Below are 18,518 nucleotides of genomic sequence, written 5' to 3'. Positions count from 1 at the left end.
CATAATCTTCCTCAGATATTTGAAAGTGTGGTACCATCACCTGTATGTGATTTGCCATTGTTTTAAAAACTTTTTTTTGTGGAGTATACTTTCTTTGCAGATATTGAAGGTGCAATATACTACTGTCCCTTCAGCTATGCTCCAATCACTGGTGGTACTGTAAATGATGGCTAGAAAATTAATTTTAAAATTAGCTGATCTACCATGTGCAATGTATCCCAATGCTTACTGTTGTTTTAAAGTAACAGGGATACATTATTTCTGCTAGTGTAAGGCAACTGCATTTCCTATCTTGAATTCAATTTGACAGGGGCATAATTAGCATTGCTTACTCATTTGAAATGATTACTCTGTGCTTTAATGACATATGCACAGGATTACAATGCAACATTTGTTTTTCAGTTCTACATTTATAGTTAGTACAGTGTAGTTTTAGTATAACCTCAGGGAAGCTTTCTCTTTCAGGTGTATAATCGACTTGATCGAAATTGCTGTGGATTCCGACCCAGAAAGGAGGATACTTGTGCTCAAAATGGCTTGAAAATGAAATGTGACAATCAAGACAACATCAGCTTGTTTCACATATTATACAGAGATCGCGATCCACGACATTTGGTCTTCATAGACAATAAAGGCTATTTTGACAGAAATGAGGATAACTTAAATTTTAAAGTACTAGAAGGAATAACTGAGTAAGTATCTTATTTAGAATGAAATTACAGCAAGATGATTTGCTATGTTGAAGCCCAATAGACGCACTTTAGTGATGATGTTATGGGTGAGGCAAGCAGTGGAGAGCATCTCCCTTACCTCTTCTTTAGATCATCATCCATGGGGCAACACATAAAGATAATAAGGAGATTGAAGCATGAAATGCACAAGTATAAACAAATGTTTCCTTTCCATTCAGTCTGTCAGACTTGATGATTGTGCAAGAATTCCCAGCTGATTGAAGGTATTAAACTGATAAGTAAAAGACAAGTATTAAGGCCATTCAAGTGCCATGTTGTGCCATAAGTGGGATCTGCAAATGCAGGAAATCCAGGATACAAACAGAACATGCTGGCAATACTCAACAGGTCACACAATGTCTGTGAAAAGAGAAACTGAGTTAAAGTTTCCAGTTCAAGACCCTTTGACGATGGGTTGTTGACATGAAACATTAACACTTTTTCTTACCTCATTGATGCTGCCTGAATTGCAGAGTATTTCTTGCATCTCAGTTTGTATAAAGAACATAGGCCTCTTCCTCTCTGTGCCTTAGGCAGCTTTGCCACAATTTGCATACTGCTAAACAGTATGACCCTTTGGTGATTTGGTTGCCCATGGAGATATGTAATTCCTACCTGAATGTTCCAATACAATAATTGCCCTTCAGTCATGCAAATTTTTTACCATCTTTTTTTTCTCAGCTGGGAATAGGCGTGACATTTTACTGGATGCAATTCCATGTTGTTTGTTACTCTCCATGGCTGTTTCATGTTATATATTTTCTTATGATCTAGATGAAAGCCAATTGGCCCATCAAGTCAATGCCAGCCAATCCTATCAGTGCCATTTCTCTACTTATTTCCCTGTAAACTATTCTCCCACTCCTGCTCATAACACCACCAACTCCCTAGCCTCTCCAACTTCTGTCTTCAACTGCATGTTTCTAAACTAGTTATTTAATTATTAGCTTGACAGTTTTGGTCTGCACCCTATCACATGCATTCCTTTTGTTTTCTCCACCTCTCCTTCCCTCTCTAATTCACTTCTATTCTCCTTTCACAGATGCTGCCTGACTCATTGAGTATTTAATGTATTTCCAATTTTAGATTTTCAGCATGAGCACTTTTTTGTCTTTTAATTTTCATTATATTTTAGTCAGTACAGCTGAACGGCTTGCTAAGAATTTCACAGGGTAGCTCTCAGGGGTTTAAAATCATACATAAGGAAGGCCTGTGAAAGGCAGTTGATTTCCTTTCTTTAAAGACATCAGTGACCAGCTGTCAAAGTCACCATAATGCCTTTTATTTCAGATTATTCAATTAACCAAATTTAAATTCTCCAGCTGCATGGTCTCTGCAACATGGGGTAAAAAAACACTATTCACCTCCCCCTTAGGGCATCCCAAAGCACTTTATAGCCAATGAATAATTATCACTGCTGCAGCATAGGAAATAAGGCAGCCAACTTGTGTTCAGCCAGCTTCCACTCATACAAATATGGTAATTACCAGTTATGTTATTTTTAGTGGTATTAGTAAAGGAATAAATATTGGCCGGGACAGTGATAGTAACATCCCCTCCTATTGAAAACATTTTTTTTCTGGGAGGACAGAGAGGCTTGGTTTAAGCAGCAATCCTTTAACACGGCCTCACAAGTCATCCAAGTCTCTGGACTGTGGCAAGAACCTTGAAACCTTTGGATTCAGAGGAAGAGTGCATTACCAACTGAGCCATATTGAAGCTAACATTAAGTCTAGTCTTCCATTAAGTTAACCATCTTGCAAGCTTTTCCTTGGATCTGAAGACTGATACCATCCCAGAACCAGATAGTTTACATCTCAAGGATTAAAGGAAAAAACATTGGAAGGTTTTGGATGCCAAAATTACACTTTGGGAATCATTCCTCTAGTTGGGAAATTGTACACGTCACCCTAATTGAGAAAAATGAGAGCTGGAAACCGCAGAATTATCTACATTATCCTAACATCTGTTCTTAGGAAATTACAAACATCCATGATTAAAGATATGACTGAATATTTTGAACAGTTTTAGATGATCTGAAAAAGCTGGCATTGTTTTTGTTAAACAAAGTTGAAGTTCATGGAATGATTGAAAGCAAAATATTGGCCTACTTGGGAAATTGACTGACCAACATGAGACAAGGAGATTGATGCATAAAATATGAATATATTTAAGAGGCAAGTCTAGCTGCCATGGAATGACAATGATTTCTAAGTTTTCTTGCACATGTCATAAAATGCAATCAAAAATACCAACAGAATATACAGCATGTAGCCAACCATTCAGACTGACTGGTCCACATTGACGTTTATTGACTCCCAAGGCTCCTTATCATTCTTATCTTTTTAATCCTGTATTCTGTTTTGTTAAATAATTATCCATCCTCCCTTTAAATGCATTTAACCTACTCTTCTAGTCAACTACTCTCTGTGGAAACGAATTTCAAATTCTTACCATTCTCTAGGTAGTTATTTCAAGGCTTCATCCAGATTCCCTCCTTGATTTCTTGTGGGTCCATAGATGGCTTGTAGTTATGTTCTTCCCCACAAGCAAACACACTCTTTGTCCATGCTATTAATACCTTTTATTATGTTAAATACTACTTTAAGTCATGCCCCAGCATCTTTATCCTTGCCTGATCAGTATAATCTTGCAGTCTGGTACCAGCTATGTACATCATTTTTACAGTGTCTCTGGTGCCTTCTCATTCTTTAATGTGACAAACAGAACAATGCACAGTACTCAACGTGTGCTCTTATGAAGGTTCTATATGGGTCTATCATAGCTAATTCTATGTTTGTATAAAATAACCCCAAGGATTTAGATTCACTTTGTCATAGTTCTGTTGACTTACCCCGTACTTAGATGATTTGTGCATTCACATCTTCAGATTCCTTTGCTCCTTTAATTCATTTAAATTTGCATTTTTCAAGTCATGTGTAACTTCCTCATTTTCCTTCCCAGAAACATAATACTTTGCATCGTTCCATGATGAAATTCTTTTGATATTTAAATTCCTTTGCAGCAAGATTATTAGACAAGATTGTTAATATCTTCTTGTAATTTATTCTAGTTTTTCTCATTCTTCCCAATGCGGTACCACTTGCAAATATTGAAATTGTGTTTATGATTTCAAGTCAAAACAGTTAACATAAATTGTCCCAGCACAGATCTTTCTTCTACCTTGATAATCTACCCTTTTCTCAGCTTTCTATCTCCAGCTATTCACTGTTGTCTCCTGACTACACTTGCTCTGACATCCATTTGTATACTTGATGTGTGCTTTATCTTTTGGAAATCTAGATACATTACCATTTCTCATGTCTACGCTTGTCAAACAATTCAGTGAGGTTGATCAAGGAATACTTTGCTCTTTGAAAGCCATGTAAGTGAAGGATATTTCAGGAAACTAGATATTTTTCTTTTTCTCCTTTGATGTGGATTCCATTATTTTTCCTACTCACCCCTCACTTCTGATAATAGAAGATATATACTCAGGCAACTTTATTTTTAAAATATATAGAATTAGATATCTGTCAGTCCTCTGCAACAATAGTTTTTTTCCCATGAATAATGTGCTATGGTTCCTCTGCTTTATTTTCACAAGAACATCTTAAAATGTGCAGACATAAACCATCTCAACCAATGGTACAAAACATGCAGGAAATACTCAGCAGGTCAGGCAACATCTGTGGAAAGAGAAACAGAGAAACATCTTTGTATGGAAGCTGCCTGAACTAGCAGTGTTTCCAGCATTTTGTGTTTTTATTTCAGTTTTCTAACATCTGTAGTTCTTTATCAATATATGCTATTGTTTGAGTGGTGTATTTGATATTGAAATACAGGTATATAATTTCTAATCTGATCTTCTGGTGAGAAGCCCATTAGATTGATCTCACTCTAAACACTGAAACATAATAATTGTTACTTTGTGTCAATGTCTACAGAAAATGCTGGTAGTCTGTTATGGACCAGTTCACATCCACTCTCATTTACCTAATGCCCACATGGTCACACTTCTATTGAAGATTACAGAACAGCAAGCATAAAATTGACTTTCCCTCAAAAAAAATGGCAAGTGGAAGTTAATACACTACTGTGTGAGGTAATTAATTTGGGAAGGTGCAACAAGGCAAGGAAAATAGTATAAATGAGAGGATACTGAGTGATGTTGAAGAAGAACGGGACCTTGAAGTAGATGCCCATAGATCCCTAAAGATAGCAGGTCAGGTGGTTAAAAAGGCAATCAAGATCTGTTTTCTTGTGGGGAATAGCATAACCAGAGACTATCAATGTACAAACAATGAGGAAGGATTGGATAAGGTAAAGTTGTTTTCTTTGTAACTGATGAGGCTGAGGGGAGACTTAATTGAGGTGGATAAAATTATAAGGGACATCTCATCAAAAGGCCATAGGCAGGAAATGTTAACTTTGTTTTATCTTTCTATAGATGCTGCCTGACTGGATGAGTATTACCAGCATTTTTTATTTTTACTTCAGTTTTTTACTTTTCCATGGTCTGAGTTAGTTTCGACAAGGTTCTTTGATCCTCAGTCAAATAAATATAAGCAGTGATTCACTTGTACTTATTCTAATTTAGTGTACTGCATTTGGTGTTCATGATGTCGATTTCTCAATATTGGGAAAAACAAATGCAGATTGGGTAATCACAGTGCAGATCACCCTCTGTTCAATCCACAAGGTTGACTGTGGGCCTGTTACATCAATCCTTAATGCCATCAGCCATTCCCACTCTGACCTCTCTGCCTTCTACCTCTTACACTGTTCCAACAAAGTTCCAAGCCAAGCTTGAGAGACAACATCTCACCTTCCTGACACTTTACAACCCTCAAGACCTTTCATCGAATTCAGCATTTAATTCAGCAACTTCAGATAACTAATCTTTCCAGGTTGCGACATCTGGTCAGTTCTGCTGAAAGGTTATTGACCTGTAACATTAACTCAGATTTTCTGCCTCCACAGATGCTGCCTGCACTTCTGAGGCATTTCCAGCGTTCTCTTTTCTTTCAGATTTCCAACAACTGCAAGTTTCTATACCTCACAGTTCAAGCAATTTTACTCTCTTTCCTTTGTCCTCATTCACCAACTTCTATTTGCGTTTCCTTTAAACGCATCATTTGTGATTTACAGACCTTCACTGCCCTCTCTCAGCTGACACCACTACCCTTTGTGTCATTTAGTTTCTCTTGCCTCCACCCCACTGCAGCCATTCCTTTGGTTCTCTCCACCCACCTCCTCCTCTGCAACTAAAGCATGTTCAACTTCTCACATTTCCTAGTTCTGCTGAAAGGTCATTCACCTCTGTTTCTCTCTCCAGACATGCTGACTGACTAATTATTTCCAGCATTTATAGGTTTTATCTCAGATTTCCAGCACCTGCAGCTTTTTCTTTTTCTTTTTTTTGTTTGTATTTGTACTAAACAAAGTAATTTATATCAATTAATCTGAGTTAGTAGAAGCAGCTACTGTCTTGTGGAGGAACTGCAGACCAATCTCATAATTTTACCCTCATAGTTCACTGTTGTTTCAGTTTGCTTTGGCAGACCACCTACAATCAATTCAAAAGTCATCACTGGATATTGTGCTAAATGTTACGATTTGGCACTTCAGGGACGGGGCTTCAGATCATGGGAATTAACATCAGAATTCAGATATAGTGGGTACCATGCCCGACTGGTGGTCAGCATGAGTTGCTGGACAAAAGCCTTACTAGCTTCAGTGTGGAAACTCAGTGTTGTACTTCTGCTCTATGTAGGCGTGTAAGGACCATTTATAAGTAAATTTTACACTGCCGTCAATTTGTTAGGTTTTTGCAAAGAACAAGCTGCTGGAGGAACTCAGCGTGTGAGGCAGCACCTGTGGAGAGAAAGAGATGGTCGATGTTTTGCATCGAGGCCCTGCATCAGGACTGAGAGGGTGAAGGAGAAGTAACCAGTGTAAAGAGGTGAGGGGGAGGAGTGAGGCAGGAGCTGGCAAGCGATAGGTGGGTCCAAGTGAGGAGGAGTTGATGGGCAGAAGGAGCCAGTGGGGGAGTGAGGGGTGGAGATAGCGACAAGAGGTTGGGAGGTGATAGTGGTGATAGTGGTCTACAACCCAACAGCATGGACATTGAATTCTCCAATTTCAAATACCTGCTTCCCCTCTGTTCCTTCCTCTATCCTCCTGATTCATCCAGGTCCTCTCGCACATCCCCTTCTTCCCAACTGTCCCACCCCCTCCCAACCCAGCCCCCTGTTTCCCAGTTTCTTTTGTCTCCCCCACCTGGTTCCATCTGCCTACCACCTCACATCCCACTTACTTGGTTTACCGATCCACCATCTCCACCCCCCCCCCCCCCCCCACTTCTCTTTTGCCCTGTATCCCTCCGTTATCTGGCTCCAGTCAACACCCTTTCTTATCAGGTTACGTATCTGCAGCCCTTTGCTGTCTCCACCCCTCTCCTCACCCCTACCTGGCTCCGTCTGTCTGTCAACCCTTCCTCACCCGAATCCACCTATTGCTTGCCAGCTCCTGTCTCATCCCTCTCCCTCACCTCACCTCTTTATACTGGCCATCTCCCCTTTACACTTTCAGTCCAGATGATGCAGGGTCCCGACCCAAAACGTCGACTATCCTCTTGCCTCCACAGATGCTGCCTGATCCATTGAGTTCCTGCAGCAGCTTGTTTTTCCCTCCAGATCCCAGCATCTGCAGTCTCCTGTATCTCCAGTGTTAAGTTTATTAGTCGTACTGTACTTATAGCAACCATGGATGGAATTGCATTGTCTGTTCTTGTGTTTCTCAGGACCCTTAATACTGGGATGTTCTGCCTCTTCATTGGGATTAGATCTGGATATGATTTAGAAATGGGATTAATCTCAAGAGTATATTCTATCAATAACCAGTGTGTAGTCATTCAAAAAAAGCAGTCCTGGGCATTGATATAACTGTGGTGTAGTATTGACTTTAGGTACAAACACAGTGACATATACAAACTGCTATGCTGAAGTTGTTGAGCATTTCTAAAATGGGTTCTCTGACAATATCAGAACACAAATAGCTTCCCGTGTTGCCAGCTATGCTCCAAGATTCATTGTGCCTGTCACAGAGAGTGATTAAAAAGCAAGAAACTTCAAATGGTGAAAATCTAAAAGATATACTGAAAATGCTGGGGAAACACAATAGTTAAGAAGCATAAGCGGGGAGAGAAACAGAATCAACATTACAGGTCAATGAGCCTTCATCATAACTGAAAGGTGAGAAAACAAGAGTGTTTTAAGTTGCAGAGAAGGAGAGGGGTGGAGAGAACAAAGGTAGTATCTGTGATAGGGTGGAGACAAAAGTTGTCCAGGTGACACAATTGCTTTTAGTGCCATCTAGGAAATCAATGCTGATCTGTCTGATGAAAGTCAATGGAGGGAGATGAGTGAGGGCAGTAGACAGAGAAAAAACATGCTGGAACTAGGAGATGCAGAAAAAAACAAGTGCTGGAAATCTGAAACAATAGAGAATGCAGGAAATACACAGCAAATCAGACAGCATCTGTGGAGACAGAAACATTGAGTTAATATTTTGGGTGGATGATGCAGGAGATACAACACCTGCCTTTTACCTCATCTGTGGAGAGAGAAACAGAATCAACATTCAGGTCACTGAAGTGGGCTGTATCTCAAATAATGATGAATTGGAGTACAGGAAGGAGATAGAGAGCTTAGTGACATGGTGTCATGACAACAACCTTTCCCTCAGTGTCAGCAAAACAAAAGAGCTGGTCATTGACTTCAGGAAGGGGGACAGTGCACATACACCTGTCTACATCAACGGTGCTGAGGTTGAGAGAGTTGAGAGCTTCAAGTTTCTAAGAGCGAACATCACCAATAACCTGTCCTAGTCTAACCACATTGATGCCACGGCTAAGAAAGCTCACCAGCGCCTCTACTTTCTCAGGAGGCTAAAGAAATTTGGCATGTCCCCTTTGACACTCACCAACTTTTATCGATGCACCGTAGAAAGTATCCTATCTGGATGCATCATGGCTTGGTATGGCAACTGCTCTGCCCATGACCGCAAGAAACTGCAGAGAATTATGGACATAGCTCAGCACGTCATGGAAACCAGTGTCCCCTCCATGGACTCCGTCTATACTTCTTGCTGCCTCAGTAAAGCAGCCAGCATAATCAAAGACCCCACCCACCTGGGACATTCTCTCTTCTCCCGTCTCCCATCAGGCAGAAAATACAAAAGCCTGAAAGCACATACCAGCAGGCTCAAGGACAGCGTCTATCCCACTGTTATAAGACTATTGAACAGTTCCCTGGTACGAGAAAGTGGACTCTTGACCTCATAATCTACTTCATTATGACCTTGCACTTTATTGTCTACCTGCACTGCACCTTCTCCGTAGCTGTGACACTTTACTCTGTATTCTGTATTATTTTCCCTTGTGTTACCTCAATGCACTGTGTAGTGAATTGATCTGTATGAACAGTATGCAAGACAAGTTTTTCACTGTACCTTGGTACAAGTGACAATAATAAACCAATTCCAATCTCTTCCCACCATTTAGGGATTCATGTTGTCCTTCAAGTTGAAGCAGCAATTCAGTTGCACTTATTACAGTTTAGTGTGTTGCATTGGGTGCTCATGATGAGTTCTCCATTACATTAGAGAACCCAAATGCAGATTGGGTGATGACTTTGCAGAACACTTTCCTTCCGTCCACATGTGTTTCTGACTTTCCAGTTGCTTGTCTCTGTAATCCTCAATTGCAATCTCATTCTCGCCTCCCTATTTTTGGCCTCCTGCTCTGTGCCAATGAAGTCTAATGTAAACTCAAGACACAGCTCCTCATCTTCTGTCTGGCCACATCACAGCTCTCAGCACTCAAAAGTTAATTCAACTATTTCAAACAACTAGCCTTTCTTGTGTAATTTCAAACGGGACATTTCTGATGTAAGGTCATCCACCTGTAAATTAACTGAGTTTTTCTGTATCCACAGGTGGCACCTGATTTGTCGAGTATTTTCAGCACTCTCCTTTATTTGAGATTTCCAGCAACTGCACTTTTTTGCATTTCACAGTTCCAGCATGTGTTTTTCTTTCTGCCTGTCCTTCATTTCCCTCTTTTTCCACTCCTCTAGATAGATCAACAATGATTAACTAGTTAGCACCAGAAGTAATAGTATTACCTGGACAAACTTGGTCTCGACCCTGTTACAGGCAGTCCTCTTGTTCTCTACACTTGCTCTCCTCTCTGCAACTTAAAACACTCTTGTTTTCTTACTGTTCTGATGAAGGGTCATTGGCCTGACACATTAACTCTGCTTCCCTCTCCACGGCTGCTGCCTGACCTGCCAAGTATGCCCAGAATTTCTTATTTTTATTACAAAGAAGAGTGAGATTGGTTAGGATGGATATGCACACCAAAGTTGGCGTGAATCTGTTTGGCAAAAATGGGGTAATGGGTGTTGGCTGAGGAGAGGGAGTGGTTTTAAGGATCAGGAAAGAGACAAGTGGCATACTACAGCAGCCTTCTGTTCATTGCAACACCAGGGGAGAAGGTTCTGTTCCCTTTTGACTCCATATTCAGAGGTTATCCTAATTACTGCAGTATGTAGGAGTCCAGTATTGGAAAGAGATCTGACAGGATATAGGCCCCAGGTTCGTACTGATAATGGACCTATTCTCTATTTCTGCCAGGCGCCTTGGATAATTACTGAGTACCCTAACTGGTATAGTGTGAGGCATGTGGGCAGCATTGTACACGTTCATAACATTGGATCATCAGCTTTGTTTACTTGCCTAAAAAACAGCAATTCAATCTCTGGGCCTTAAGTACCAGTGGTATGTTAATTGGCATGCCAACAAGTGCACTCAATATCAGAAACCATCCCAGTCATGGGAAGCATCCCACTTAACACTGGAAAATACTTTTACTCAGAATACCCTTTTTCTCCCTCCCACCCTTTCCTCCTAACACCCACACAGCTAGGTATTCAAATTGTTTTAATACTTTCATATCTATTTGGAGAAATCTTCTTGCACTCTTCTGGAAATTTAACAATACAAACGAGGAAGTTTCAACAGTATTTTCATCAAAGAGTATGTTAATTTTACACTGATAAATAACTGAAGTATATATTCAATGTGTATATACCTTTAAGAACTATGTCTACCATATGGTATAACTTTTGATATGCTGATTGCTGCTGATTGTAGAGTGTTGACTGCCTTTCATAAAGCATGCTCACTTAGTAGTTCCATCTTATTACTTGCTTTACCAAAGAGCAATACAGAGATGCCTATGGATGTTTACAGTAACCTTGTCATTCTTTTTCCATGATCTAAATGAATTAGATGTTTTAAAGTTCAGAAGTAGCAGAGTATTGCAGCAACTTTGGCCTTTCATCCAACAATGCATTTTATTGTAACTTTTTCAAATACATAAATGGATTTGTAAGGACAAAAGTATTCATGAATGGAATATAAATTAATTAACAAGATCAAATTACCATAAATGTGAATAAGTAAAATGTGATATAAATTTTGGTTCTTCAAAGTATTTAACCTTTTGAATGCCAGACTATTTTGATTTGAAATAGAATTCTATTTTCAGTTCCTGTTTAACTTTGAATAAATCTGTGGCAAATTGTGCATGGTGCCTTTTCCTTGAAATAACAGGAAATCTGAAGCATAGTTGGATCTCATTGATAGATTGGATTGAACAAGCATAACACCAATGACCAAACTTAGCAAGTCTACATACTGATGTAACTAATGGAGGAAAACATTGATAAGATGCCCTGTCTTGTTGTAGTTTATAATTCCACTTTGAAGTAATGATTACTGCACCATATTTAAATTTACAGAGTAACTTGATCCTTACTCAGTTTCCAGGTAAAATCACTTTCTAGAAAAACTATGAGCTAATTTCTGATAGGCAACCAATGGCAAGATCTTCACAGGCTGCCTACCAAATGATAATTACCCAATGGGAAGATTCAACAACCCCAAATTGACCTCAGTGTGCTTGGAAAATAGATTTGTTCATTTCCAGTTAAGTATGCCATCACTGAAAAGTCACTCCAGAGAAGGTTTGGTAGTTTGAAAGACAAATGGGGGTGAAGCATCCTTATCAAAGTAATAAATAGTAGGAGGAACAGAGACTTTATATGGAACAAGAAAGGAAAATGTCAGGGTGGATTAGTAAATGAAAGCAAGACAGACAGGAGAATCAGCATGGACCATTAACTAGATTGAGTGGGGAATTGTCAAGATGACACAAACAATGACATTGAAGGAAGAATAGTTTCAGTGACAGATCTTCTGACATAGCGGCAGCATCTCAGTGTAAAATGGTTAATGGGATTAAAGCAGGAGCATGAATATCATACTGGAACAATCAGTTGGATTGTGGAGAACCTTAACATAGCAGAGGGGATAATTAATGTCACAGAGGGAGGTTCTTGGTCCCAATTCAATATCTCAAGCTTATCTTAAGCCATTAATACTGCATATGGGCAAAAAGGAATATATTCCGTGTACTTTATCTATGCCAACCTATGTATCCTCCTGGGGAAGAAACAATGCAAAATGTAATGTGCTTAGGTCCAGGTTCAAAATAAAATATTCTATTGAGCACTGTGAAATCTGCAGCTTGTCTGAAGAGCCATGCTGATTAACTGGCATGCAAGTAGCCCAGATGGTTATGACGTATATAAAGCATCCACAACAGATAGGATAAATTCCTTGTGCAACTAGAATATGAAATCCCCAGAAGGAGAATTCAGCTGCAGAATCATGATTCCCAGGGTCACACAGCAGAGTTTAACCATTGCCAGATCTGAAACCTAGTGTTTTCAGATCCCAAATTCCTGAACAGTCATGGAGGCTGCACTCACCTATGTTTATTATTCAGAAGAGCAATCAAAGAAGTAAATTCATTTTACACACATTTCTACTATTTTGAGAACTACAGGAAAGCTGCAACAATTTCATTTTTATTTGCCATGTAAAGGAACAGAGGCATTTGTGTTGCAATGTAATGTCAGAAATGCACAAAGCAGGCTCTCACAAGCAACATTGTGATAATGACTAGATAATCTGCTGGTGGAGGGATGAATGTTGGCCAGTACACATGGCACACCTCTGCCTTCTTTGAATTGTCCCACGGGATATTTTGGGCAATCAGATGATATGGGGATAGTGCAGCAAGTGTATCTAAGGCACAGGATCTGCCATGTTTTTGCCTGTTTTTGCTTCTATGTCTTGCATAAGAACGGAAAATATCTTGAACCAAACCCCCACTTGACCAAGCCAAAGCCCACTTTTAAAGGAGAAGGGGTTTAATTTACTCAGAAACTAACTACTGTATTCCAATAAATTAGTAAATGCTTTGGTATATGGGCTTATAATGACACAGAGGAGATTTTATTTTCAGTTATATAAAGTGGGGTTACTCACTAAAAATGCTTATTTTGTGTAACAAACTGATTTTCAGGCATATTAACAAAACTGCATCAGTTTACCACTCCTAGATATGTCACGGTAAATTTTCTATTTCAAAAATTCTTCAAAGAATTACATTTTAAAACACTACCCAATTGCACTGCTTCATAGAAGGATTTAATTTCAGTTATAACCAAATGATGTGGAAAAGAAAACAGAGCAATTTTGAGTAAACTTGCCATTTGGATCATTCATTGGGTCAGTGTTGATTAAAGCTAAATGTCTCAGCCAAGAATTTTAAATTCATTTTATTGGAGGCTGGGATTCCAGTTTAGGTTAGCAATGGTGATGAGTAGGACAGACACGGTTGAGGTGTAAGCAGCAGAGGTCTGAGAGAAGAGTGAGGAGGATACCGAAGATGCTGTGCCGAGATGTGACAAACTCCCATATGAAAATGGAAATCTAGGTGGCAGCTGAGCTCGTCCTGTAATTCAAAATATGATATGGTTTATTTCCATATAATATACACTTAGGAAGAAGGCTGTGATCAGCACATAAGATCTTTTCTTTTATTTCTATAGATTTCCAGAATCTGCTATATCTATCCTGAAGAATGGACTTCTCCGAGAGAGGCTTCTTCAGTCTTTATTCCTTGACAAGCTTTATTGGGAGAGCCAGGGTGGTCGCAGAGGAATTGAGAAGCTGATTGATGTGATTGAGAGGAGGGCAACGATTTTTCTTACTTATATTAATGCACATGGTTTCAAGGTGCTACCAATGAATGAGTAATTGTTTGCACTATTGATTAGTATCTGTGAAACTTCAACTATTGACAAAAGAGGTTAATTCCTCAAGGCTTTATTCCTGATGGCAATTTTGTGTACTAATTTCCTCACATATAAACTATACTATAGATGTACTTTTAGTTAATAAAAGGTAAGGCAAATAAGTAAAATGCAGGACAGTTGTCAGTAACAAAAAAAAGATATTTCCAGCTAAAGTACTTAAAGAACAGTAATTCTGGATAGAGCACTTTTTGTATGAATTACTTCACCAGTAGATACCGACTAATCAAAGATTTATCAAAGTTTGATTAGTTTTTAAGAAGTCATTTTTTGCCTGTCTGAGAACATGTGAACTTTTATGTTAAGCAAGGATACTTTTAAATGTCTGTATCTTGTAATTTACCAAGAAACTGACTACTGTACTCCAATGTAACTTGTGAATGTTTCTGCAGAGTTTTCTCAAAAGCTATTTTCTGTAATATAAAATGAAGTAACTCATGTATTGGACCAGCCTTTTATTAAAATCAGTTGGGTTCTTCCATAATGTCACATTTATTTATTTTACACTCAGGCTGTTCTGAGATCGCGAGCCCTGAAGAGACCATCTAGAATGCACAAGGTATTCCTCATTGTTGGTCAACAGTGGGCTGGTCTGAGTGGAGACCTGACTTCAAGACCTCAGCAGACAAATAAAGAAACAAAAAACAACTTTTTCTAATTTGTTCATAGGTTGCGGATATCACTGACAATGCCAGTATTTATTATCCATCCTGAAATCCATTTAAGAGTGAGACACATTTTGTTGATTTTGGAGGCACCAGACCAGATACAGAAGGGCACCAATGAACCAGATATTTGCTTACAACAATTCAGTCATTTTTGTTTACCATTACTGATTCTCATTTATCCTTAAATCACAGATTTTTAATTTAATTTAATGCGTTTAAATCCCCCAATACCATCATGGGATTCAGCCTCATGTCTCTGGATCAATGATCCAAACTCTATTGCTATTCCACCGTATTGACATGCGATAAATAGTGCATAACCAAAGCAAACCAAAGAGGCTGCAAACACACAGCAAACCAGTCAGCATCTGTAAGTAAACAGTTTAATTAATACATTTTTCTTTCTTTAACGGCTGATCATCTGTGCCGTGTTTCCTGGATCTTCAAGGAAGTTTGCTGCTTGTTTCTTAACAATGATTGATTATTTCCTTTATTAGCATAATAATTGAGAGTACTTTAAAATACACTGCCCTTAACTATATTGGTACAGACCCACAGTGCACTAGGGATAGTGCATGGACTACATCCAGCCCTTAAGGTGGATCTGTCTGGCCCTTATTCACCATTGGCACAGCCATGTTTCTATTCAACACGCTAGCAGCCATGGCTGCAGGGTTGCCAGCAGCCCCTAGGAATCTCCAGAACAGCTCCAAGTTTAAAATGAGTTGCCAGTGACCACATGAGAGGAAGAATGTGAAGACCAGGAGGAGCACTGTGGGAGCTGCAGCAGAAGACCCAAGGTGTAAATTACTGCCAAGTTGCTTTTCCTTGTTACCTGGACCTACCCAGTGCTGAGCTTGGCTCTCCTGTGGCCTCTAATGCTGGACCATGGAGCCAGAGGTGAAAGGAGGCTGGCGCCAGCTAGTATGGTGTACTGGTAAGAAAGTGAATGATTCTATGTTTGTGATAGAACTGCAACAATAAGTAATCTTCACAACTATACTAGTAAGTAATTTAATTTACTTTCCCTCTTGCTTGGGGCCCATCCAGTGCCAGGCCTGCCTCTGTGATTCCCAACTCCGTATCTTGGACGATTTTTGCCCTGACTGGGTAACCAACTGGGTCTGGGACTAGAGACCCAGAGATGACCTTATCTGGGAACCAAAGATACAGGGTCCATGTCAGGCCCAGTCTAACCTTCTGGGTCTGAGTCCAGATTCAGGTCAACATCCAACTCTAGACCCAGGTGTTGGTGGCTGAGGTTCCCCAGAATCAAGGATGATGCCCATCAGGCTTGGTTGGTCTTCAGATGCTGGAGGAATCTGATTCCAGATCCATACAGTGTGGGCACATTGATGCCCCGGAGAGTGGGATTTACAGTCCTGGATTGAATACTTTTCTTTCCTCTGCTGTGCTGTTCCACCTAAGTAATGATTCATTGAGCCTCAAAATGGGGTGCACCTCGAAGGATCAAATAGTGCCACGCCGAGCAGTTAGCAGCCTGCTCTTCCCAATCATTGATGTTGATGCCCCTGTGCTTGAGAGTGACCTTGAGTATGTTATATGGCCGTCTTCTGAGTATGGGCCAGTACAGAGATGGGAGAAGAGAACTGGCGAGAGAGACAATTCTCGTGTATCTGGATGCAGTGGTCTATTTGTTGGAGCTTGTAGTGTAGCGGTTAGCGTAACGCTATTACAATGCCAGCGACCCAGGTTCAATTCCGGCTGCTGTCTGTAAGGAGTTTGGACGTTCTCCCCGTGTCTGCGTGGGTTTCCTCCGGGAGCTCTGGTTTTCTCCCACATTTCAAAGATGTACTGGTTAGGAGTTGTGAACATGCTACGTTGGCGCCGGAAGTGTGGTGATACTTGTGTGTTTCGATGTATATGTGACTAATAAAAATAATGTATCGTATTGTATCGTATCTTTATCGTATGGGCAAGGCTTTGATGTTGGTGGACACAGCTTCATGAAGGATACCTCCATAGTTTACCAGAGACAGTTGCAAAAAAGACTTGGATTGCTATTTACCGGAGAGAATACATACAGTAATATACAGCAAATCATCCTGACCTGAATAAGTTCATATTTCTTACAATATAGAAGGAGGCTATTTGGCCTATTGTGTTTTTGCTGGTTCTCAGAGCTATTCCCACCAATACCATTCCCCCATTTATTTTGTGGTAACTTGTTGTCTCTCACGTGACTGTCCCCTGATTCTACGATTACCCACCCCCATCAGGCCAATTTACTTAGCATGTTTTGGGATGTGGGAGGAAACTGGAGCACTTGAAGGAAGCCCACGTGGTCACAGGAAGAATGTGTGAATTCCATACAGACAGCACCCAAGGTCAGGATCGAAACGAGGCTGAACCCAATGTTGAGGCAGCAGCGTTAACCTCTGTGCCACCAGGTCACCCCTAAAGTACTGAGCCAGGCGAGTACTGTCCAGCCCATCCCAACCAGGATCTGAATGTTCTGTCAGAGTAGACACCCAACCTGGCCCGAACCCTGGCAGAGTCAAGCCCTGTTGGACTTGGGTTTGGTAGCTAGATTCCAGGGGCAAAGAAAATAAAAAAAAAATTGCATTTGCTGGAAATCTGAAATAAAAACAAGAAATGTTGGAAACATTCAGCAGACCAGACAGCATCTTTGAAAAGAAAGTCAAAGAAGAGTGTTCACCCGGAAATTTTACTAGTGTTTCTCTTTCCACAAATGCTGCCTGACCTGCTAAGTAGTTCCTTGCTATCCACCCTATCTATGCCCCTCATAATTTTGTAAACCTTTATCAAGTTCCCCCTCAGTCTTCTCCACTCAAGGAAAACAAACCAAGCTTATCCAGTGTCTCTTCATAACTGAAATGCTCCTTCTCAGGCAACGTCCTGGTGAATGTTCTCTGTACTCTCTCCAGTGCAACCATGCCCTTCCTAGGGTATGAGAACTGTACACAGTACTTCAGCTGTAGCCTAACCAATGTTTTATCCAGTTATACCATAACCTTCCTGATCTTATATTCTATGCCTTGGCTAGTGAAGGCAAATATCCCACATGCTTTCATCACCTTATCAACCTGCTCTGCCTCCTTCAGGAATTGTTGGACCTGTGAATCAAGGCCCCCCTGTTCCTCAATACTCCCTAGAGCCATACCATTCAATATGTATGTCATGACCTTATTTGTCCTCCCAAAGTCAAGATGAGATAAGATAACTTTATTAGTCACATGTACATCGAAACACACAGTGAAATGCACCTTTTGCGTAGAGTGTTCTGGGGACAGCCTGCAAGTGTCGCCACGTTTCCGGCGCCAACATAGCATGCCCACAACTTCCTAACCCGTACATCTTTGGAATGTGGGAGGAAACTGGAGCACCTGGAGGAAACCCACACAGGGGCGGGGAGAACGTACAAGCTCCTTTCAGATAGCGGCAGAATTGAACCCAGGTCTCTGGCACTGTAATAGCGTTACACTAACTGCTACACTACCGTGCCTGCAAAGTGTATCACCTTGAACTTATCAGAATTAAATTCCATCTACCATTGCTCTGCCCATTTTACCAAATGCTAAATATCATCCTGTTCCCTATGACGAACCTCCTTTATCAACAGCTCTATCAATTTTTTGTGTGATCTGTAGACTTACTAATCATCCCTCCTACATTGATATCCAAAACATTTAATGTATATAACGAACAGTGAAGCTTCAAGCACTGATCCTTGTGGTACACCACTGGTCAGTCTTTTCCGATCACAAAAACAACCCTCTACCATCACCCTCTGACATTGCCAAGCCAATAGAAGTACAGGCCACTTGTACTTTCATTCAGACTGA

The 18,518-nt window shown here is 40.3% G+C and overlaps 1 protein-coding gene across 2 annotated transcripts in view; it reads left to right on the top strand.

The window, feature by feature from the left end:
- gask1b (golgi associated kinase 1B) overlaps positions 1-14,485 on the top strand; it is a 54,244-nt gene extending 39,759 nt beyond the window's left edge. The window contains exons 3-5 of one of the 2 annotated variants that reach the window (XM_052010546.1): positions 466-692; positions 6,559-6,696; positions 13,760-13,898. In XM_052010546.1, the coding sequence (XP_051866506.1) occupies positions 466-692; positions 6,559-6,664 (333 nt within the window). In that variant the 3' untranslated portion in view covers positions 6,665-6,696; positions 13,760-13,898. Of the gene's footprint in view, positions 1-465; positions 693-6,558; positions 6,697-13,759 lie in introns of both variants that reach the window. The other variant, XM_052010545.1, reaches the window with a different exon arrangement.
- Positions 14,486-18,518: the final 4,033 nt, after the last annotated feature.

Source organism: Pristis pectinata, chromosome 2 (assembly GCF_009764475.1).
Source record: "Pristis pectinata isolate sPriPec2 chromosome 2, sPriPec2.1.pri, whole genome shotgun sequence".
Lineage (NCBI taxonomy): Eukaryota > Metazoa > Chordata > Chondrichthyes > Rhinopristiformes > Pristidae > Pristis > Pristis pectinata.
This window is presented reverse-complemented; position numbering and strand designations above follow the sequence as displayed.